The sequence below is a fragment of the Amphiura filiformis genome, chromosome 9 (genome assembly GCF_039555335.1).
Source record: "Amphiura filiformis chromosome 9, Afil_fr2py, whole genome shotgun sequence".
Taxonomy (NCBI): domain Eukaryota; kingdom Metazoa; phylum Echinodermata; class Ophiuroidea; order Amphilepidida; family Amphiuridae; genus Amphiura; species Amphiura filiformis.
In genome coordinates this window covers 20,711,186-20,736,460 of record NC_092636.1, presented here as the reverse complement: position 1 = coordinate 20,736,460, position 25,275 = coordinate 20,711,186, and the positions used below count along the sequence as shown (strand labels likewise).

General features: G+C 36.2%; 1 protein-coding gene across 1 annotated transcript; it reads left to right on the top strand.

The window, feature by feature from the left end:
- Nucleotides 1-251: 251 nt before the first annotated feature.
- On the top strand, nucleotides 252-24,042 carry LOC140160733 (transcription factor IIIA-like). The gene is given in 11 exon segments (XM_072184031.1): nucleotides 252-382; nucleotides 4,851-4,951; nucleotides 6,812-6,902; nucleotides 7,247-7,341; nucleotides 8,035-8,108; nucleotides 9,286-9,372; nucleotides 11,194-11,240; nucleotides 18,811-18,894; nucleotides 19,582-19,626; nucleotides 19,628-19,741; nucleotides 20,652-24,042. Coding segments are annotated over 11 exon segments (1,476 nt in total). The 5' UTR covers nucleotides 252-295; the 3' UTR covers nucleotides 21,303-24,042.
- The last annotated feature ends 1,233 nt before the right edge of the window (nucleotides 24,043-25,275 follow it).

The window sequence follows — 25,275 nt, the reverse complement described above, 5'->3', positions numbered from 1 at the left end:
GTTATGTTTTTCTTTATATCTTTATTTCAATTTGGGCATATAGGCCTATTTGTAATTTGGCCGCCCCACATTTGTGATGGCTGCCCCACATTTTTCAACCTTGCTACGGCCCTGCCAGGACTCATAATTATTGCACAGCCCAATATGGGTCGTTGAAATAAGCGATCATAACGCAACATAATGGTAAATACGTCACTTGCTTATTATTCATAGATACCTTGAACGGCTGGAATACATCATCATATCACCATATGATTTCGTAATCGCAGCATGTTGATTTTTTCCGAAATTCATCATGTTTACTTGCGAGTTTGAAGGATGCTCTGCCGAATTTAAGAAGAATTGGCAATTACAGGAACATCTGGTCAAACATACAGGACAGGTAAATTGAGAAATAAATGGGTCTAATCAAATCAAATAAATAAAACCAAGTAAGCTTATGAACTAGATCATGTTTATTTTTGTGATGCTTGTCGAATTCGGCAGCATTGCCATCTGGGCGATCCTGACTTTTAGACCACCCGAGCTATATAAGGTACAAATTGCAAATTTATCATATTAAACTTTCGCAACAAGGTTAAACATGTTTTCAACTGTACAAACATACCTTTTATTCCATCAAACAAGCTTTATTTTGTTCCAAAATTCACGTTTTTATAGCTATTTTTGACGTAAAAGAGCTGGTTACAAAACCGGTGATGCCAGCTCGAAGTTTTCAAGCAGTAGCACAAGCGCTTGATGTACGCTCATTTTGACGGTAATTTACGCTCGCGTATCATGCATTTTCAAGCGCGTTTGACATCGACATTTTTACTGTATGACGCAATTCTGCATTTATTCAAGATGGCGAATTTCTCGAAAAACGTGATGTATTTTACCCCGTAATTTCCCTCATTACTCAAAGCCCTGCCCTCTTTCACAATATTTTAGCTTTTTGGATATCATCGGAAACATAGATTAGTAATATTAGGTAGGTCACTGTATTTTTAAAGATTGTTTAGATGGTTTTTACAATGAAAAAATTGATGTTATAGCTTCTTTTCAAAAATTGGTTTTAGCTTGTTAAAAACGGGTAAAAAATCGTTTTTAGCTTGTTGGATATTGTTGCTTAATAATAGTTTAAAGCTTGACTCCTTAGATGAAACTTTTAGTTTAATTGATGAAATAGTAATATTTGAGCCCTATATAGCGAGGGTGGTCTAAAAGTCAGGATCGCCGCCATCTGCACACATGCACAGTGTATTTTACCCATACGAAAAATCATTTCGTACGGACTAGACTCGCTGAGTCTCATGGACGCCGTTCGTCCACTGAGACTCGTTTTTCCCATTTTGTGTGTGAATGTGATTTACATGCTTCCGGCTTTTTGCACCGTTCTTTCATTTTAACAAATTTCTTTGAAATTTGGACGATGCATAGTTCACCACGTAAACTTATGGCTCAAAATTCGGACCGCTCGCCAATAAGTTTACTGCTTTCTATGTTTTGAAATTTGTTGACGTTTTAACGATCCCCGATTCCCGGTCGCTTATTTTAGCCGTGTCACGTCACATGCATGACGGTGGTGGGTACCAACCAAACTTCAGAAAAAAAAAAACCTTGATCGCCGATAACGATGTGATATGGGACTTACATAGGATTACACAGAGATATTTCTTGCCAAAATTTGACCATTTCTAGGCAAGTTGGCCCTACTTTGTCTGCGTTATATGAAAAGGACAGTCTTAAGTAAGTATAAGTGCAACGCTTTTGATGTTTTGATGTTTTGGGAGACTGGGAGGTTCAGAACAAAAAATGATGGAGCCTATTCTTGACTGTGTAATATTCCTTCAACCAGTTGCCGTGCGGTAACAGTCTTATACGATGGACAGATAGTATCAGTTTGTGAATGAGGACATCGTATAAGTTCCTTGTACTAGACGATGCATATAAAACTGTACTCATATAAGAATCAGAAACTTAACTAGGATTCTTACCAAATTCTTGAAACACAATATTATTTGGAATTTCGGCGAATAAAGATGATTTAAGAAGCCGCCTCTCTCCCCGCGTCCAACAAAAATGATCACAAAGTCGAATGAAAAATGACAAATTTCACTGCGCGTGCGCACAAAGGTTTGACCAGAGGGCTGACAGTAAATTTCGCTGATCCCTCCTCTTCTTTTCTATGTCGATTTAACACACGATTCCCGCTGTTGTTTTGGTTCCAATAAAATAGCCTAAATCCCAAGGCCCCGATCTCGAAACAATAAACATGGCGGAACAAGCACAACCCGATGACCGTGCGTAAGCAGTTGGAGGACATACAGTGTGTGCCGAGCCCGGTGCCGAGACTAACCTACCACCTGCCTACGACAAAAACAAATGAGACGAAGAACTGAGCAACCATTTTTGTCCTGAAAAATGCTTCATCGTGACGATCAGAAATGCCAAAATATTTTTTTTTACTACGCTGGATATTGTTCTGGAATCAAAGTACATGTAAGGATCAAATTTGAAGGTAAATAGGCCAAATATTGCAAGAAAATCTACTCACTAGGACGCTAGGGACTACGCAGCGAGTACACGGCTATAGGGAAAACCAATAATCTAGACTAGTACGGACCGTACCGTGCATGCACAGATCACTGACAGTGACGCAATCAACCAATCAGCAGTTGGAAAATCGTTAACCCAATGATGTCATCATGGTCATTGCTGCATTTTCATTGATAAAATTCAGAATTGTTCAAAAACACGAGTTTTTAAATGCAAATATTTAATTTTTGTGTGTATGAATGTCACTGTCTATCTCAAATTAACATTGTGTATTATCGTAGCGTTGAATGCGCTGACGTCGACGCTTATGAGGCGGGTACATGTACGTTGCAGATTTGGCGGTTCTCTTGTTTTTGTGATGTTAAAAATCCATCTTTCGCATGGCCGCTGTGTGTGGGGGTGAACGGGGGTCAGCTATGCACGCGCTGCATGCATAAACACAAGTAATACTGCTGACTGAGTGTACCAATCGTAGCAGGGTGTAAAATATACAACAAAGTCAATGTTTAATCTCAAATACGTTATGGGGTAAATATAATTTTAAAAAATAAGCATTTGAATAATTTAACAATAATTTGAACTTGAAAAATATGAACATGAAAGTTCATGAGTGATTTTTCAACATATTTGACTGTTGGATAAATACATCCTGTACTGCAGCTTCGGAGCTAAGGCAATATGGCGCATTACTTTGAAGTTGGTAATGGGTAAATTACACTGATCTGTGACATGGCCATGGAAGGTGTGGGCATAATATTATTGGCCGAGACTTTGGCTGTTCACGGTTCTCTTTAGGCTATGGTTACTCGATAGTTATGCATATGATTCCAGATCCCGGCCATCATCATCATGGCCATTGGTTGCTTTTGCCGACATGATTTGGCTGGTAACTTGTGGTTAATGGACTGATAAAACAAGTATGCTTGACAGTGTGTTTTTAGAGAGCAAAGTCCAGGGGGTAAAGTTCTGCTTACAATTCAAAGTCCATAGACGAATTTTCGGGGTTCGCTATCAATAAACTGGTAGATTCCAAAATCAGAATTGTTCAGTATTAAAGTGAGCCATTATAAATTATGCAAGATAATGTTGCATTCAATTACTTTTATTGTCACTAATCATCTGATATTTAAAAAAAAATATTATGACCATTTTACTATTGAATACTTTAATTTTAATAAACATCAGTATAATTTTGAGTTCAACGAAATGGGTTCATCATGACTAATAATAACATATTTTTAATAAAATTCGACTATGGCATAGTCTAACACGAAGTCGAAGGGCTGTTAGGCATTACTGCGTTAGGGGGACACTTGCCGTTAATGCACTCAATGGGGGAAATCACAAAATATTGATGAAACAATTCCAGAAGGTCGATTTCTTATCAGTCAGGGAAATCAACTTAAAATCAATAGTTTTAAACCAACAAAAACAAGTCACACAAGGGCAGACAAATTGTTTATCCATGTTATCCCTCAACACACATGACACACCCGGATGTTGATGCGCAGTCCAAGTTTTCTGAAATTGCGAAAGGGCTTATTATAAATAGTGATAGGCTGTAATATTTATGCACAATGAAATGAAATCAAGCTCTTGAAGTCCAGGGGATGTGGGGACTTGTAGATGGGACAGACATCAATGTTGTGCTCCATTGCCCTACTCTATTATTTTAAAGTATAATTAAAGACAGAGATAAAAAGAATTTATCGCATCTGACGTCATCTGTCAATCAAATTCGAGCACGGTGTAAGTGTCGTAATGATGACTTGCTGATCGCGGTGGTACAACCGGGTGCCTTATTGTTAATTTTGCACCTTCAAACATGCAAACCATCTCAAAAGTTAGTCTTGATACTAGGAAACTTTCTTTGGTGAAGGCACCATGTCAACAATGCCTAGAAAAGCTGCTTTTTGCCTTGTAAAAGTACAGAATTTTTCGCCATTTGCTGCTATTCCTTTTCTCCGATCAGCACCAGATAGATCGGTCTTCCTTTACGCGCTATTAACCAATCAAAGATCGTAATTGACAGTGACATCAGACGCGATAAATTCTTTTTTATCCCTGTCTTTAATTATAGCATTGTCAAGTTTCCAGAAAATATCCCACATTAGTGTGGGGCATAAAGTGAAGTGGCAGCCTGCAGCCTGCAGCCTGCGACGGGAAGCTCGAAATCGACTGTTCCTGGTCTAAAAGTCAGTGGGTATGAAGGTTGAAATCAGTATGATTTTGAATTGGAATTGAACACTTCAATCATGAGTAAGACAGATATTTAACTTGTTGTGTGTAATTTTACCTTTTGTCGTTTGAAGCGGCCATTCAAGTGTGATGTTGATGGATGTGACAAAGCCTTCACCAGAAAACCACATCTGCAGAGACATCAGCAGACTCACTCAGGACATAAAGGATTTGTGTAAGTTGCCCAAAGAGAAGAAGATCCAAAGAAAGTGAACCAACTCTTGTCATGTTTGTGTGTCGCTCATGGAGGGCAAAATAAAGTGTGATTAGTTCTTTATGAGCCTGGCCAACTTTGATTTGAAGTGCCTGCTTGTTTGCGTCATGGTAGTAGTGCGTAATGTAGCTATGATCAGTTGTAAGATGCACTACATGTATGAGACCCCAGGGAGGGCGCCACCTCTGTCATTTGTCTCACATGCGTTGTACATTTATATATACTACAATGTATGACAGACATATCTGTAAAAAAAAACGTATATCGATGCAACTTGACTGCTCATGTAACACTACATATGACACACACATGGGGGAAAGTGCGAGAGGGTAGGATGGGCAGTACGGGAGGGGGAGGGGGCAGGAAGGGGAAAGGCAGAAGAAAACAAGCAAAATACTGTGTGAACAAATTATCTGGAGATCCGTAATTCCGTATGGGGTACAGTGATGTAACTTGGTGGGGAATAGCGCGACCAAAGGTTCTTGACCTGATTAGATTTTCAGGTCATTGTGGGATCATCCGAGGTCATCCAGGGGTCATCTGAGGTTAAATTACTATAAAAAAAAAATTAGACACATCCTTTTCAAGTGTTAGATGTTGTGCTTTGACAGTACATTGCGTTTGCCCCGTAAATGACTCATCCATGGCGCACCTTCCCCGCTGTTTTTTTTTTTTTTAATTTTCAAAAAATATTTTTGGCCAGAAAAGCAAGTTATATTCAAGGTTGAAACCAGAGAAATACTGCTACTCAAAAAAAAAAAATGCCAATTTTTTTACAAAGTTGATACATTTGTATATTTTAATTACTTTTGCTTCTATTGAACAGCTAGCAATGTATACTAATTCAATGTGTCCCTGACTGTTCAATAGAAGCAAAGGTAATCAAAATAAACAAATTTATCCAACTTTGTAAAAAAAAATTGGCATTTTTTTTTTTTTAGTAGCAGTATTTCTCTGGTTTCCAACCTTGAATAACAAGTAATTTGTTTTTTTGTTTTTTTTAGAATTTTTTTTTGTTGATGTCGACATGTCGGGATCAGTGCCGACGTCGACATTATGTCGACATAAGGCATGTCGACGATGGCACTATAACAGACACTAGGGCTACACGTTCATAGCTCAAACTTTGATGCAAAGATGCAAAATTATTAGTCGATATTGAACCTATGCCGGAAATACACTCTTTTGGTCTTTGTAGTCTGTTGCAGACACGATAGTCAGTGGGAGTACTAGTGATTGTGCCTTGTCAATTTTGTTTTACAGTTATTGTGAAGAAAGATTTGTCACCATTTTCGACAGCTAATAAAATAGTGAAAATAAATGACTTTTTAACCCGAACATTAAGCAAAATCAGTCTGAAGTCAGGCATATATTCAATTTTCAGTTTTTTACATGATTGTATTTATAAAACATATTGCAAAGCTACATTTGATTTAGTTCCAAAGATATGAACAGTTGAAGTGTTTCCAAAACAATACATGTATGCAACAAAAGAGAATATTGTCTTTGTTTGGCTATAACTGAAAATCAATATATCCGACTTCCGACTGATTTTGCCTGATCACATCACACACAATTATAAGAAGTATCAATGAAAATAGGGACATTGGATGGGATTAAGCATGTATTACAAATTTCAGTGTATCCTCCTTCATGTAAGCTATTCATGAGTATGATGAGTTAGACACAGCTTACGGAATATAGAAGACTTAACTCTTATTCCTGTTGGTTACATCTGTATATAGTGTTACACGAAGGATAAACCTAAATTTCAATCTTTCTAATAGATGAAAATTTTTGCTCATTAAATTTTTATTCTAGGTGCAGCGAAGAAGGATGTGGTCAGGCGTTCACTCTCAAAGACAACTTGAAGAAACACATAAAACGGTTTCATGCACAAAATAAATTCCAGGTAAGCAGATGGATCAATGTGGGGATCAATGCTCAAGTCAAGCTCTTTTATTGTTACCAATGTCAAGGTACATATGTATGATGAAGATAAATTGATTTTGAAAGTGAATTATTAAATGTTGACAAAGAATTTTAGTACAAAGATATGCAAATTAATTTATGCAATAAAACAAATTTTTGACAGAGATAATTACAAGATCAAAATATTCAGTCAAGACTCTTAGTATTTATATTATATTGCACCATGTGACAAAACTTTTCATGTGATCAACTGTAATTTCTGACCTGATAAGCTTACTTTGATACCATTCATTCATTCTGTGGCCATTTTGCTTTACGTATTAGATCAAGTGTGACTTTGAGGGATGCAGAAAGGTATTTACCAAGAAGCAATGTCTCAAGATACATCAGTATGAACATACCAATATCAAACCATTCAGGTAAGAAATACATGGTATCGTTTCTTCCCAGGGGATGGGTTCTCAATTTTGTTTTGGATACGGATGTGCCACTGAGAAAGTAGACCCATCATTATACCAATTTTAAAGAAAATTGGACCCATCGATATACCATTTTGGGGGCTAAAATATCCATATATTCCCCATTTATTTTGAGCCACAAGCCTCAAACTGGGCTATTCCAGGTGAAATCCACACTACCACAGTGTTAGGTTTTGGAAATATCTTCCACAGGGGGAGTATGTTTTTCAAATGTAATTGGTCAGAGTTGATCATTTGAAACCTATGTACTTCCCTGTATTATGGCTTTACCTATATCTTCCACAACTGGAGTGAGTAATTCAAATGGAAGTTACATTTGAAACTCGTACTCCCACTGTGGAAGACTTAAGCTAAATCGTCCACAGAGGTAGTGTGGATTTTTAAATGGAATATAGCCCAATAGTTTCTTTTCAGGGACTACTAAATATTAAAATTTGCCCCACATAACTATTTTGGGATTTTGCAGGGGAAAATCACCCTTATTATAGTCCCTGTCTAGTTTGAGCCCTGTTGGTTGCATAGTCAGTACCACACACTATAATAAAAATAGTGTTTAGTGCTTGAAGCAGAGTGAAGTTAATCCTTTATTCTGTGGATTTTATTCCAACATTGTTCTTGTTTGTGTTGTAATAGATGTGATCATGAGGGGTGTGATGCTAGTTACTTGTTACCAAGCAGATTAAAGAGACATGTAAAACAACACAAAGGTAAGCTTAAAATCAAGGCACTTAAATTTAACAACTTGAAATCAGTATGTGTTTTTTTCCCCAAAAATGTTTATATGTCCGAAGTCACAGAAAATAAAAAATAATTCTGAAGAATGTGTCTGAAGAGTTAACTTGTTATCAGGGTTGTAGCCACGGCGCCGACCGGCACTAAAAAAAAAAAAAAAAATTTAAATTTTAAATTTTTTTCCCCACAAATGATTTATTCATCTTGAAAAGAGTTAAAAACCAACAAAATATTTGGGGGTATACCTCCTTTCCTATTCCCCGATCCCTCATGTTCGCTGAAAAGACTGTGCCCCGAGCCAGCACTCTAATTTGATAGTAAAATTAGCGGCACTCAACTTGGTCTAGCTACAACCCTGCTCGTTATAGCTTGTTTACGTGTGCTTTGATTATTCTTGAAAGTGGGATCTTGAGGAGCAAAAGAAGCTGGCGTACAGGGTTAGTCAATGATTAATGGTGCAGTTCCGCACCACCTAATATTGCATTTCGTCAGCTTGCTACGCTAAATTCCCAAGTCATTTTGGTAATTTTGTGAACAAAGTACAAAATGTGGTTCAAGCATGCATCAGTTACGTAATCACCCTAATTATTTTAGATTATTCCATTTAATTTGTATCATTATCATTTGTTCTTGTGCAAAGATTGGTGAAAAATTATGTTTAAATGCATGCTTGAACCATTTTTATGTACTTTGTTCGCAAAATTTTAAAAAATGACTTAAAGGCAATTAGCGTAGTATAGGCTGTTGATTTGCTAATTCAAGAGAATTCTTGCATAACACAAATTTTATAACAAAAAGACTCATCTTTAATATATGACACAATCTGGTCCATGGAGGCCAAAGGCGGCAAATTTGAAATTGAGATAACGGAAAAATATGGAGTAAAAAATAATAAAATACATAACAAAATACACATCACAAAGCTTCAGAACTTGCTAGACCTTTGGTGTTTTCAGTATATGATAGCCTACATAGTTTGTATGAGGTAATAATTATATAGTAACTCAATTTTCAAAAATGCCTCCTTTGGCCCCCATGGAACAGATCATGTCACATTAGTAATTCATTTATTACAGCATTTTGAATACACTTTTTACTCTAGTAGTCACTGATCACTGTGCCCAATATTTTATATCTATTATGCTATAACAGGTTACAAGTGTACGGAGGATGGATGCACTGCTATATTTGACAAATGGAGCCAATTTAGAAAACATCTAGCTGATGATCATATTACAGGTAGATGAATATTCCTAAGGCCTAAAAAATTCTTTGATGTAACATTAAAAAAAATTAGGGTAGGTAGGTAGGGATTTGTTTTTGAAACAGGTTTATCAGGTTTGGTAATAACAAAATAAACAGGTTTTTAATTTGTCAAAACCAGTGAAGAAACTTACTATTTTCTTGCTGACAGTTTCGTCAGTGAACCACTGACTTTATCGAAGCTTGTTGATATTGTGATCCAACAGCTGATGACTGTGGCGGGAAGTTATGTCACTTCCGGTAGTGATGTTAGTCCTACTCGCAGTCTCCAAAAGTGGATCATAAACATGATGCAGATTGTAGACCCCCTCGTCTCTGTTCATCACTCCTCGTCTCTGTTCATCAGGGATTTGTTTACTTTTAAAGCTGTAAATTGCGTTTGATAAAGGCCTTGGAACTACTTCTTTTGATTAAATTAAATTAATTTATTTAGTAAGTGTCGGGCCTACCTTTAGGGTCGGTCTGGTTATGCCAATCAAACTATTTTTAAGGCCTAATCATGTTTTTTAGTTGTCTTGGAAGATTCATTTTAAGGCTGGTCAGAGGGGAGCATGACTTAGTGTGTTTGCACTCAAATATTGAGACAAATGAAGCTGATGCACAACAGAAATGGTATGGGTTCAAAAAATGAGAGATCCTGAGGGTTGATGTAAGGGGTGCATTTCAACCACATATATGACTGTTTTTTTCTTGGGAAGAGGAAAATGGCGAAAACGTTTGTTTTGATATGTCATTGGCCTTAACTTAAGAACAGCAAGACCTTTGGAAATATAAATGTGATAATTGGCTTCCTTGTCGTATTTCCTATAACGTCAATGTACTAACCCTAACCCCCTCAGGGCTTTTTCGCGACGGGAAAGGAAAGAAGGAAGGAATAAAGAGAGAAAACAAAGAAAGAAGTTGTTTGCTCTGGGTGGGATTCGAACCCGACCCCTCGCATGCCAAGCACTGGGTCGGCGACACCTTGCCACAGGTCTTGGGCTTCGCTTGCCAGCGAAACCGTGCCTATATATCACTTAGGGCGATTGCGTCATCACACCACGTGGGATGCACGCACGAACAGCGCATATGTGCCCATCCACCACAAACTGGTCGTAAAGTCGGCATTTTCCATTTTAAAAAAAACAGTATATGGATTTCTATGTAAAATATAGTAGGAATTTGACCTTTGATGAACCATAACTTCACTTCCAGATGTCCAATGAAGCTGGTTGAGGTGTCATTTTAAAACTGAAAGTGCATTCTTTTAAAATCTGCAATAAACAGAAAATGATCTAGAGCCGACTTTACTACCATTTCGTGGTGGATGGTCACAAATGTGATAATTGGCTTCCTTGTCGTGTTTCCTATAACATCAATGTATTACTATAATATAATTTTTGTCACCTTACTTATAGCACAAAAAATCCTAAATGCCAATGCAGGCTGTTCAATGTACATAGGTGGTCATTATTTATACGATATATACAATGTAGATGAGAAATTCAATATTATGAGAAGATAATATTACCAAAAGCTAATTTTTCCATGAATCATACACAATGGAGCATAAAGTGTAATGAACCTAACAAAATGCTGATATCATGAATTCACACATCCACCACCCGGGTCCACCACATCCTCACTGTGTCACAAACACACACCCCACACCCTCTATCCCCTTGCACAGCAGCAAGTGTAACTACCGGTGCATTTCTGAACATACCTAGATACATAAATGTGTAGTGAAAGTTTGTCATAGATTTTTGATGTGGTGTTTAATTATGGTCTTTATGTTTTTTGTTTTTTTCCTTTCAGAATATGAGTGCAAAAAATGTCAGAAGATATTCCATAAGAGATACAAGGTAATTAATGCCCGGCAAAAAACGAGATCTCGCTTTTCACACAGTGATTCTCGCTATTAACCAATTATCTCGCTTTTTAAGAGAGTTCCCAAGCAGTATACTTACTATAAAAATGTTGTTTTATGCCATAAAAGTTTGTTGAATTCCATGAAATGAACTTCAAAATCGGAAAAGTGTGCAGAATTCAACAGCATTGCAACCACATTGCTAGGTGCAAAAGCCATGCTTAATAAAAAATGACATTTCATTGCAAATGAGTTCAAGTTTAGGCCAAATATCGCTATATTTATTGAATTATTGGAATATTTTGACTATAAAACATAATTTCAAGGTCAATCTAAATTGACTGAATCTGAACAACAGAGGGCAGGCCACAATCTTTTTATGGAATTATTTTTATTTTTTATTTTTTTCGGATTTTCGAGGCGTTTTTAAAGCTTCTTGTGCCATTTTGCAGGGGAAATCTCGCTTTTCTCGCTTTTCAATATTTTGGATCTCGTTTTTTACTTCAAAAAATCATGTTTTTTGCCGGGGCCTAAAGGTAATGTTATGAGAACTAAAGCTGAATTTATACTCGATCGCTTTTGCAGAAAAGTGATTCTCACCCATGCTCACTGCGTACTTACGTTTTCAGAGCACCAAGCCGACGATCAATCGATGCAAATCGCTGAGGCAAAAACAATGTCGCTTTTGCAAGTTGAAGAAATCTCAACTTTATAGAGCAATGATGCTTGACACATCAACCAATCATTTCCAACCAACTGGATCTATTATTTTGCGAATTAATTTACCTTTCTCTATTATTAATTTAAAGCAATAATTATTGATGTCAATGGATGTTCTAAAAGTGTATTTTGTGGCGTTTAGAACATTTTAATTGTCGTCTGCAATCGCTATCGCCGTGATAAGTATAAATGCAAACGCGACGCGCGATGCATTGCAAAATTTGGTGATTGCACATCGCTTTCCAAAAGCGGTGCATTGCAATCGCTCGGCGATTGAGTATAAATTCAGCTTAAGGCTTTTATCAAAACAAAAAAACCTCCATGGTATAGTTTATTAGGGGGCATGGGGGATTGTCTCCGTTGTGGTACAAGCACTTAACCCTAACAGTGGTAGTACAACCAAAAATAGACCAATCAATCAGAGAGAAATCATCTGGGAAGTGGTGTATTTGTTACTAACTTAACCCCCTGAGAACTACCTGCCAGTTGGCTAAAAAGAAGTTTTCATTATCAATTGAACCAATCAGCAACATTGTTAGAATAATTTCACCATGCAAAAAAATTGGGGTGAATTATTTACAAACCCCCATTCTGATTGGTGATCAAAGTGAAGATATCATGTAATTGACCAATCAGAGGCAATGTAAATGTTAGATCGGCAGGTAGTGCTCAGGGGGTTAATAGCTATAATAGATCTCATCTATCCAGCAAAGTCCTAGAAATGTGTGCTGATAATAGGCTGACATTTGTTTGGGGCTTTAAACATTATTATTTTTGATTTCCAATGGAATTTGTAAATATGAAAGGAAGCAAAGATTTTTTAACTTGCATAGTAAGGTTTAAGTCCATATCTATTTACGAAATTCATGGGCTCTACCAAGCCTGTCTCTTGAGGTTTGTGTGTCACATATGAAGAGGGCATCACCTCTTGCACTCACTTAGCCTCAGAAACAATAACCTACATAGGTTATTGTTTCTAGGGCTAGTGCAGATGCCAAGTCATTTGGTAGTATACAAATACTCAGGTATCTAAGTTACTCAAAACCCCGTAACGGACGTTGTAATGGACGCGTCCGTTAGTGCAAAAACGGCCAAACGGCCGTAGGGAAATGGCCTAACGGACGCGGTAATGACCGTGGCGCTATAACGTGTTAGTCTTTTTTTGCAGTCGTTTACAGTTTAGTTATTATTTCATACTAACATTTTTATATTGACTTGGGCTGAAACGAAATTTGACAAGATTGTGTCTGTTTAGTTGAGAGACGTCATTTTCTACTTTACTAGTAACAGAAAAACGATTAGTGGTGCCAACTGCACAGAAAAGATAGGCGTATTAAAAAAAAATTATATATCATGATGCACGGTGTTACCCATTAGAAGAATTTTCCTAATTTAGCTATAATTATTATTATCCCGGCCGCAGGCCCATTGATGGGTAACGGGGAATATTTCACTCATTCAATCAGTCTTATGACTTAGTATTCTTTGCTTGGTTTTTTCTTATAGTCGCTAGTAGTGCACATTCTTGTTTAGTTTTCTTTCATTCACGTAGCTAGGACTACATGCAAAGTTAACGATTACCGTATTATAGGCCTTATACCATAATTTTGCCTATTTAATTATTTCATTCATCCATTCTATCAGTCTTACTATTCATTCTTTGCTTTGTTTTTTTCTCAATTCGTGCACATTTTTTGTTTTTCTTTCATCCATATAAACCAGTGAGCTACATAATCATGATAATAATTATGCCTAGTAGGCAGCCTTTCCAAATCTATTTCATACACATTGATTTAAGATCGGGTTTTAATTTTCTACATTTTCTCTATTCTTGGATCTTAAACGGGTCAATATAATAGTCATCTTAATCCTATATTAGGCCTACTTGTTTCATATAGGCATTTTCCATTCGTGCCTATTGTTTCTCTCATTATTTTCTTCTATAGTTTCTGGTGATATCACATTTGTGCCTCATATAAACATGATAAATTAAATTATTTAAAACACTTTTCTGTTTTTTTCTAAGTTCGTTATTTTTCATATACACGAGCACACATACATGTCTTCCATATCTAGGCATATTAACCCAGATTTGGAAGCATAGAAAGTAGGTCGGCTCTATGTCGTTTGCATGTGTAAGATATAGGCTAGGCATATTGGCACTTGTCAAAATATTTATTACGTGGTGTTTTTTTCATTCGTGCTTTTTATGTCTCTCATTATTTCCTTCTATAGTTACTGCTGATATCACATTTGTGCCTCCCCCCAATGATAAATTAAGTTATTGAAAACACTTTTCTTCTGTGCATGCTCGTTATTTTTCCTATTCACGAGCACACATACAGGTCTTCCATTATATCAAACACCCAGATTTGGAAGCGTAGAAAGGCCGGGTCGGCTTTAATGTCGTTTGCATGTTCAGCTCAGGCTAGCCACATAGGCTTAGGCATGAAACCAACTAAACGTCTTTTTTTAGCTAAGAAATTACTAATTGTATTGCATATAACATTTGTGGCATAACTCTTTTAGTTTTTTCCTGAAAAGTCGAAATTTTATTGTTACACCCTGTATTCGAAGAATTGAGCGCGGAAATGGAAAATGTTACTTTTGCGCATGCGTGTTTTGTTTTCTTTCTCCTGTAGTTCTATAATCGTTCTCATTGACCTTGGGTTGTTTATTTGTTCTCTCTACATCCACTCCGGCACAAACCCCACACACACACCACATCTCACCCCCCATACACAACACACACCTTCACGAACACACCCTTCCGAAGAATCGAGCGCGGAAATGGAAAATGTTACTTTTGCGCGCATAAATCCGAATTTGCGTTTTCGTTCTCGGTATTTGACGGTGGTGTACGTTTGTTAAATGATTTATGAAAAATAATATTATTCATGATTGTCGTACACAAGGATATATTTTGTATTAACTGATATAAAAACTTTGTCACATTCGTGCAAATTATATTTTTCAGAAGTTCCCCAATCAGGAATTTTCCTTCTAGCAAAGGAGCACCTGCGCAGTACAACGCACTGTTGTTGTAGATAATACATGCAACACCATCGAATTCATTCGTCTTCCTTTCCTGCAGGCATGATGTAGCCTATTATCATATCTTTATTTCATTCAAAACTGAAAGTTGTAAAGTTTCTATACATGTGCAACCAAAAGACCTATGTTGTAGATTCTGCCCTCAAAAGAATGTTTGCAAGTCGGCTTGTTCAACCTTTGTGGTCTTATCAATCTTTTTCAAATCCGAAATTCGGCTTTTTCAACTTTTCAAATTTGTTCTATTAAGTTGATATAGAGCCGCCGCGCCGCAAAACGCTATCTTCAGTAGATAACGAAAAAACAAAACAAAACAAACACGAAATATCAAAATAATACCAAGTTTATCCTATCACACATTCTGCCAAATGGGTGCATTAATTTCTGTTGTTATTGGACCCTAAATAATATTTTCAGTAGATAGCGAAAATACATGCATGAAACATCATCTATTCCCGTTCATATGTCAAACGTATTGAAGTGATATCAAATAAAACACAAGAGGGCGCACCACCAAAGCACTCCACGATCTATGTACCAGTGAAATTCGGTTAAAATAGTCCATCGCTTATTTGAGCTTGTTGCGGCTTTATTTTCTCAAGATATTGTCGAAATTAGCACGTTTTCGGCTCATTTGCATCCGACAAGTGTCTACATGAAGGAAACTGAGAAAAAATCCCAATATTTTTATTTCAGAGGTGAAGTTTTGGCGCGCGAATTTGAACAACGTCCGGTTTCAAAAATTGAGTGATTTTTAGGGTTAAATTTGCACCTTTTTCTTTGCAGCAAAATAGCAAAAAAAGTAGATGGTCACCAATATATTCTGTTAAAAGAATAATATTCTACATGTGATAAGCTTTAATTTAATACCAGACATTTTATCTAAAGTACGTTTTTACAGTGACAAAACGCCATCCAAACGTGCGTATTTCCCCGTGTATTTCAATGGCGCAATCATTGGTGGTGCGCTCTCTTATAAGCAGCTTTCAATTATAGCACTAAGTGACAACAGATATGTGACATACTTGACCGATAACAGATTTTTGAGACAGATTGATGTTGTAAACATAGGTAGGTGCAAAACCAATACCCACTATTTTGGATTTGCAAAGACAACTACTCTGACCTTCACCTCACATATAAAACTGACCAGATCATTCTTGTTAAGAGACCACCTTTCATTATTAGTAGTAGTGACAACAGATATGTACCGTATTTGACTGATGTTTGAAACATCACAATATGAAGGCCTATGGTTGAAGCTGAGGAAAGAAAGAAAGAAAGGAATAAAGAAAGAAAGAAAGAAAGAAAGAAAATTGAAAGGAAGGAAAAAAGAAGTAACAAAAGAAAAAAAGAAAGAAAATAGAAAGGAAGAATGAAAGGAATGAAAGAAATGCATAAGCAGAAGGAATGAAAGAATAACATCAAGAAAGAAAGATAGGAAAGAAAATAAATGAAGAAAGGTAAGAAAGCAGGCAAAATGGGAAATGAATGTGTAGGAAGAAATCAAGGCTGTTACACATTAACAAACTGTCAAAACCAGTCTATAAATCCAGACACATACAATGACCATCTACCTTGCTCCTTCAGACCCATAAAATGATTTCCCCAATTATCTGCCTTGACCCTACATAATTATAGATCAACTCTTTATCAAAGGTAAAGGAATTGGAATTGGTGACAGGTTTATAGACAAATTGGAGTTGATGACAAGTTTGAGACCAGGACAGTTGGTTATAAGAGCACACCTCCTTAATATAAGAGCATTTTGGTGGGTGCTACTAGTTTGTAAGAATATTCGCGGCTCACGCCGCTCATACTCTTACTACTACTAAAACCAAAAGGAACTGTTTTTGGGTCACTATGTTTGAAAATATCATTGTAATTAACGAAAGCTGCAGCTTTAGAAATGCTCAAAAATGTCATTTTGCCGGATTTAATGAAAAAATTCATAATTAAAAAAGTTAAGGAGATATTTCAATTTTTCTTTTTGATTTTGAAAGTATTAGTCAAGTTACATAACTTGAGTAGTGCAAATAAATGGGCTCAGATTTGATTGCAAAGGTGCTTTCTAGAAAAGGGGTAAATTTATTTTGTTGCAAAAGCCCTTACATCTACAGAAGGCGCGATATAAAATAAATAATAAAATAAATAGGAAGGCTTGAAAATTGTACCAAACCTATTCTTTTAGTTTCTATTCATCAACACTTTATCCAAACCCAAATTGAATCAAATCGAACAAGTAATACTTGCACAATTAAAAAAAGCTGTTTTTCTCAAAAAGTCAAAAATATATTTAACCTACTGCGACATTCTGCTTTTATATAAAGTGACAATGTGCTATTCATCTTACCAAGTGGACAGTAGGCCTATACACCAAAATATTGCTAGTGCTCTATAATAATAAAACTTGGCCTAATAATGATAATAATAATTATTATTATTATCAATTATTATTATTATTACATTTTTATACTCCATTTATTATTATGCATGCACATGCATGAAAGCCAGAGTGGATCACATCTGTAGCTGGGTGATGCCAAATCAGATTTTCACAACAACAAACAAAACATGAAAATACATTCCACAAATTATTATACTTCTTAAAATTATGCTTTAAATTACATTAAACATGGACTATATTGTTTCTTTAATTATGGCATATCCCCCTTTTTATATTATCCTCTTTCATTTCGCTCTTTAATAAAACATAACATCTTCTCATTGAAACCTTGTGAGGTTTTATACAGGGGCCGAATTGGCGTGTGGCCGAATTGACTGGATTTTGAATTTTCGTTTGACAAATGGACGGCCGTTTGCCCGGCCGTTTGACCATTTTTGCACGGCTGTTTGGCCATTTTCGAATTAACGGACGCGTTCATTGCGATGGCCGTTGTCACAATAGGGTTATAGCGCCACGGTCATTACGGCGTCCGTTAGGCCATTTCCTCACGGCCGTTTGGCCTTTTTTGCACTAACGGACGCGTCCATTAGCCCGGCCGTTTGGCCTTAAATTTAATGCCACATAGCTCAAATACTACATGGTTAGAGGGGAAATAAAGCAAACTATTTTCCCAAGGTACTGGCTATGGGCCTATCACCCCAAACCGGAAGGGTGACGGGTGATAGGCTCGCAGCTACATTGTACAATCCTGGTGGAAATTTGTTGCCACACCAGTATGTGCCACACAATCGCCAGAGCTAAATATGTGACAGTTCCACATTATCTTTGTATAATAGTTGCAAATGCACATTCACTTTACACTCTCCCCTTCCCCACTCCCCACTCCCCATTTTTCAATTTTTGGAGACTGTCGAAATGATTATGATTTAGTCCAAATCAACATTGCAATAGGGGAGCAGCGATGGATGTTGCCCAATTAATGTGGCAACATTTTTCGCCAGGATTGTAGTACCAAGGGAAACATAGTTGCCCTCTTTCCCTGAAAAAAAAAAACCCATGTAGTATTTGTTTTATTACACCAAACTTAGGCTATGGGGAGAGGTTGTCATGTAGATATGCAAAACTATCACAAAACTGTCTTTTGCGATTAAGTGCCATGATTTGCTCATGAATATGTATGAGGTGTAAATATATTTGATTGCAAGTCACTGTGGAAAACCCATATCCCATGTGTTTGACGAGGGTTAAAGTAACACTCTCTCAATTTAATATTTCTTTCTGCAAATGTGTGCAAAGATTATGATTGTCTTTCTGTAAATGTGTGTACAGATTATCGTATTAAAAAGTTTTGAGAAGTAATGCTTTTTTCTTGTTATTATCAAACCAGTTGAAAGCTCATATGAAGTATCATAGAGACACTAAGGAGGTGTTCATGTGTCCTAGAGACAAATGCCAGTTTACATCATTAAGGGTAAGTCATTGTCATTTCACTAGTTCAGGCTTTAGGCCTTTTGTAGTTTTCGGCAAAGTCCTTCAGCGGTCTGCCGATTTGGCACTGTTTATAGGGTAAACACAGAAGTTGGGTTCTGATTGGCTAATTTAATCACGTCATCATCACATTGGCACCTCATTTGCCGATCAAGCTGTGTAGCAATGCGTGACCTAGTTCTTATGTGACAATCGGGAAGAGCAGTCGGACACTGCTGAAGGACCATAACAAATAGTATAGTCAGTGACATCAACAAGTTGAGCCAGTAATTTTGGGTATATGCATCTAGAGTGTCATTGACATACAGTTGGCAGCACTGTGCATATGTATTCATGGAAAGGTAAATAATGCATAAATTGTACTAGCAGTTGCTTAGGTGCACATCAGCCTTGTGACCTGGCAATGATTTCCTGTGGGATGGACACTATGTCAGACAACTTGCTACCAAGATCACTTACATTGAACATTTTTGTTTCGGTGTGTTAGTCTATGACATAAAAATGCTATTCAATTCCAAAATTGTGTAGCAAATTTATAAAATTGAATAGCACTTTGCTACACCAAGCCACTAATTCCAACGCTGGTAACCTGTTTGTTTTTTGGTAATGATCTGTGAGTTAACATTATATTGAGCTGACTTATGAAATTGTTGTTTTGTATTGAATCCAGCTTAATGAGATGGACATGCACATCCACAATTATCACGAGGGTGCTTTCGGCCTTTTTTGTGTGTCAACATGAAGGATGTACCAAGACCTTTGTGCACAAGAAGTCTAAGATCCAACACCAGATTGTCCATAGTCCTGGCTACATCAAACCTCAACCAAAGGTATGTGGAACTAGTGATTGGTTTGTTTATGTTGCTATTATAATGGCCTTTATTTGTGAATTTGATTTGCTTTTGAGTTCAGAAAACTTTCCAAAAGCTGTAACTGAACATTTTATATAAAGGCATGATTGTTGAAATTTTGCAAAAATTTTGGGGAAAATTTGTAAAAACTAAGACAATTTGGGTCAAATTTGGCCAAAAATTGTGACTTTTGGCATATCGATGGGTAAAAGTTTCTTGAAAAATTGGTATATTGAATGGGTCCACTTTCAAATTCTCAGTGGCATACCCCTATCACAACTTAACTTTAGTCCCCCCCCCCCCCCTCGGGCTAACACCCACTGACTAAAAAAGGCAATTGATGAGTGGATAGCAGGGTAGCTAAGATGCTGGTTTAAAATGCATACTTGCAAATTTATATATTTGATCCAATGTGGCTTATTAAAATGAAGTAATTTTGAAAATGGATTTTTTTTTCATTTTTATGAGACCTTGAAATGTTTGAAATTATGAGTTTTCACTCCATTTTTATCTGTGTGCCGAATTTGGCTTCATTGTATTGAAATTGTGTTACATAAAACAAAATACTTTTTAAGAGTGGAAATTTTCATTCTACATTTATTTTGGTGCTTTATACGTTCCAAGCTGCTGTCGCAAAAATAACAAGGAGTGAATAAATTCCCTTTTGTGTATAGGACAATTTAAGGAAACTTAGAATCACAAATTTTTAAAGCAAGGGAAATGGTTCAAAATTGCCAAAGTGAAAAATTAATAAATTTCCACTTTTATAGTAAACAAGTAAACAATCCAAAAAATATGCTCCACAATATGCCTTATAACCATATTGTTGAAAGAACCTTCAAATGATTAAAAGTGTGCATTTTCTTTTTCCCCTTTTGATGTATTATAGCCTAAGAAGAAACGAGGGCTTAGTTCTATCCTAGCAACATATCCAGATGACGCCACAAAAGGACCACGTCTCTTGCCAAATCCTGCCCCAAATACTGGTCATAGAGATCCCCAGCCTGAAACAGAAACATCACAGGGTGAACTGATTACTACAGCAGCAAATACCACATCAACTGTGTGTGATGATATTCAACACAAAGCGGTCTCGAATCAACATAATGTTGATGTGTTTATGGAGAGTGCACAAACTGAATTGCCAACTGCAGCTGATGAACGACTTGAAGAAATTTCAATGGAGAATTGTTTCATTGAAGAGACAGTGGCACATAGTGACATTGAAGTTGGCAGTAATGTTGTGATTGCTAATGAAACGGACAAAGGATCTGAGGAGGAGGATGACAATTCAAGGAACATGCAGATGGCATCTGAAACGGACAATGGTGCGGATGATATAAATACTCTTATACAGTCTGTGACAAAGACTAGCAGTGATATTGTGGGGTCCACTGTGGCATTAGCCTCTGACACAGAAACAGGTGCAGATGATTTGGACAGTCTAATACGAGCTGTGACTAAGAACAGAAACAATACCTCTAAAGGGAGTACCTTCAATGCAACTTCTGCTTTGAAAGATCGTGCTCTAGTTTCGTAGATCTTGAAAACACAAAATCTTATAATGCTGCAATTGTGTGCTTTTGTAAAAAGAGTTTATTTTATACAATATATAGAGTCTTTATATGTTCAGCAATGTTTATGCTGTTTAAATTTTTTTTTATTCCTTTGAAACATTTGTTCGATCTTTAGATTGACCATCAATGTTGCTTTGATGCTTGTTATTAAATGAACTATCAACTGTATTGGTCATCATCATCCTATGCACAGCCTGTGATTTATCACAATTAAGAAAAAGTCAATTAATTTATTTCATAAATGATAAGGATTGACCAAGCATCGATGGTCGATAGAAAGATTGAACTAATTTGGTTCTATTACCTAAAGAAGGAAAGCTTTGGTGTACACGTCCATGTACCACTCCCAGATATCAAATATTTTTTATGATACTGGTATTAAACCCAATAGATGCATGGGGATGTGAATTGGAAATCAGATAAGGCAAACAAAATAAGATTGTCGAAGCAAGTTTTACCCAAAACCCTAAATGTGCTGTGTGTTTCTTGTTTTGTGTTACACAAATGAATTGCCAAACCTCTACAATGCCCTCATTCGACCGAAAGTCGCCAATGGTCATTGGTCAACAAAAGGGCAAGTCCATCACAACATCCTAGGACTTCTTCTGATGAAGATGTGTGTCACACATCGAAAATTCAAGGTTAGTTGGATTTTTGTGCTGAAAGTCAGTTTAAACTTTTAGAAATTGTTTTGTGTTGTTTTTATTGAAAAGTTGAAAAAAGCTATGCACTACTATGTGGGATTCTGTTTTCACATTTTAAGTCCCTTTGGGGTATGTTTTTTTTCCACTTTGAGCAAAAAGTCCTTATTTTTTCAAAAAGATTACAAAAAGCATGAAATCATGGGAAAAAATGATAATTAAACGCAAATTTTGAAAGATGCAAACAATGCCAAGACAAACTTTTTTTGGCCATGGCCTAATTTAAGTTGAATAGTAAGCAATTAGAGAAAAGGAAAGAGGAATCGTGAGCCAAAAGAGGTGATTTGTTGTCATGGAGGAATGTCAGATTACTTCTATGGTTTGATCAGCTTGTAATTGTTAGGCTTTTATCACTACACTGAAAAGTAGACCCATAGTGCTATAGTTGACCTTCCAATTGAATGAACGCAGCTTTCAATAGCGTGACGAATTTTTGCATTTTTGAGTCACACGGAAGTAAATCCAACCATGCCAACACACTCGTGATTGGTTAGCATTATATCCAAGGTCATGCTTTCGCGTTGTAATTTGAAATACGCGATATACGATCGCGGTGGGATCAAGTACAGCTGCGTTCATTCAATTGGAACTTAGAAATATTTTAGGATCTTTGGTGCATTATAAGATCCCATCTGCAATAGCTGCCCTACAGACATTTGGCAAAAATGTGACACCTGGCAGGTATTGCAAATGGGGCTGTTAGCAGTAACCCCTAATGTATAACACTTTGCCATAATTTGAAAAGTATTGACTTGTATTTTTTGTACTATAAGTATAAGACATTTAATTTTTAAGAATGAGCCATGTGGCTAGTGAAATATGGAATTGCATAGTATACTTATATACTCTGACTACCAACAAAAAAGAACAACAAAACAACAGGTTGGATGTTTAACTGCAAGTCTAGATGGAAAACTTCATACTAGGCTAATTAATAACCTATGCCTCTGAGTGCCCATCCCTATATGGTGGTAGGTGAAGCTACATGACGGGATGGCAGGAGTTTCTATCCATGTGGGGGAAACAGAAGCCCCTCAATGCGCACATGTCTGAAAAGGAAGACGCGCTCCTTTGCGTATTTGCCAAAATTGTTGCTATGCAGTGCTGACTTCACTACACGCATCAAATGCAGATAATTATGTTACTGAGATATTCCAGTTGAAATCCATACACCCCTTAATATAGAAGACATGACATTGATCTCCCAGGGGGAGTGTAGATTTCAAATGGAATAAACCATTCAGGAGCCCTTTTTGAAATTCACACTCCCTGTGTGTAAGATTAAGGTCATGTCTTCCATAGGGGTGTATGGATTTCAACTGGAATTGCAGATTGAATGTATTCATTGTTGATGTTGTTTTTGAAGTTGAACTGCACTGAGTGCACTCTGCAAAATATATTATGTAACAGGGTAAAAAATATCAAGATTTTTGTGTTTCTTTGTTATGGAATAATGTTGTTGCATGAGAAATGTGACAAGTAATGCGCTTTGACTGCTCAGTACCAGAAGTGGGTAAATGCAATAGCTGCCCTGTGAATATTTGACAATTTACAGATAGTATATTGTACCAATCTACACATGGCAGATGTTGCACTTACCCACTTCTGGCACTGAACAGTCGACTTGTGCAGATGTTTAATACATTTGCCCATGTAGTGCACCTGCAGAGCCTGTCTCACATCTATTTTTTCTCAACTGCAGGTACAATTGAAGCAATGTGCTATTCCATAAAGAATTATATCATATAACATATCGTCAGAATAGTGGTGTAGGCTGCGATCACATAGAAGTATACTGTATATGGTATTCGCTATACGATATACGCTCATTCGATCAGGCCGAGTTCACATAGCAGTATACAGTATACTTATATGTGATCGCAGCCTTATATGCGCACATTTTGATACCCCATTTGCCCAACTGTATTCAATTTCTATTTTTTTAAAGAAAAAACCTGAAAAGCTGCACTTACAGCTATCAATGGTTATTAAATGCAAACATTACATTACCCACCATTATCTTCGCGCTGTGTTCAAATTAATACAATTTACTTTTAAATTCAGTTTTTTTTCTTCATATATTGCTGTGTTGTTAAGGGATCTAAAATGAGCGTTTATTGCGTTTCGACAGTATTTTTTGTGGGACATGAGAGCACCTCAGACCTATCGAATTGCATTCTGAATACGAAGCATGTCTTTGTGATATCAAATAATTTTCATTTAAAAAAAACCAACCAATATAATACAAATTTTATGACAAATTATGAAAATTTGATATTTTTCAAATTTTGATATATAACAGTCCTCGAAGTAAATTATATAAATCTAATGACATATTCTTAAAGTGTATGTAGCAGGAGGAAAAGCCGACGGTCAATTGAAAATTTTGACCTTTCATATTGAAGATATGGATTTTTTCCCAAAAAGACCTAATTTTTTTTTGTGTTTTGGGAAAAAAATCCATATCTTCAATACTGAAAAGGTCAAAATTTTCAATTGATCGTCGGTTTTCATCCCACCTACATACACTTTAAGTATAAATCATCAGATTTATAAAGTTTACTTGGCTGTTAAATATCAAAAATATCAATTTTAATGATTTGCCATAAAATGTGTATTAAATTGCTAATTTCAAAAATCAAAATTATTTGATATCAGAATGACATTCTTCGTATTCAGAATGCAATTGATATGTCTGATGTGCTCTAATGTCCCACAAATACTGTCCAAACGTTCATACCCCAGCCCTTAATATCGATCAAAATTGAGCAAATGGGGTATCAAAATGCACGTACATAAACCACCATTCTTTCTATGTTAAAATGTTGTGAATACAATTAATAGTTCTGAAGTTATAGGCGTATTTGTAATGGATGTGTTACTTTTGTGAGGACTTAAGGTTCTTATTTGTTTTTCTTAAAATTCCAGCAAACACAGAAATATTTAAACATGCTATAAACATGTTTTGTTTTTCGATAAAATTTTTTTAATAACATTTTAATGTTGGTAAGGTCATGAAAACATTTTTTTAAATGTTTGTATGAAAAACACTACATGAACATTTTAAAAATGTTGACAAAATGTTTTTGCATCAAGTTTTCTAAGATGGTTTCTAGATGTTATTAAAACATTTTGTACCCTTGATTCAATCCAGATTAAAATTTGTGTTTTTATTTTAAATTTGTTAACCATTATTTCTGCTGGTGAAGTTATGCTATATGTAGTATTTATTTAT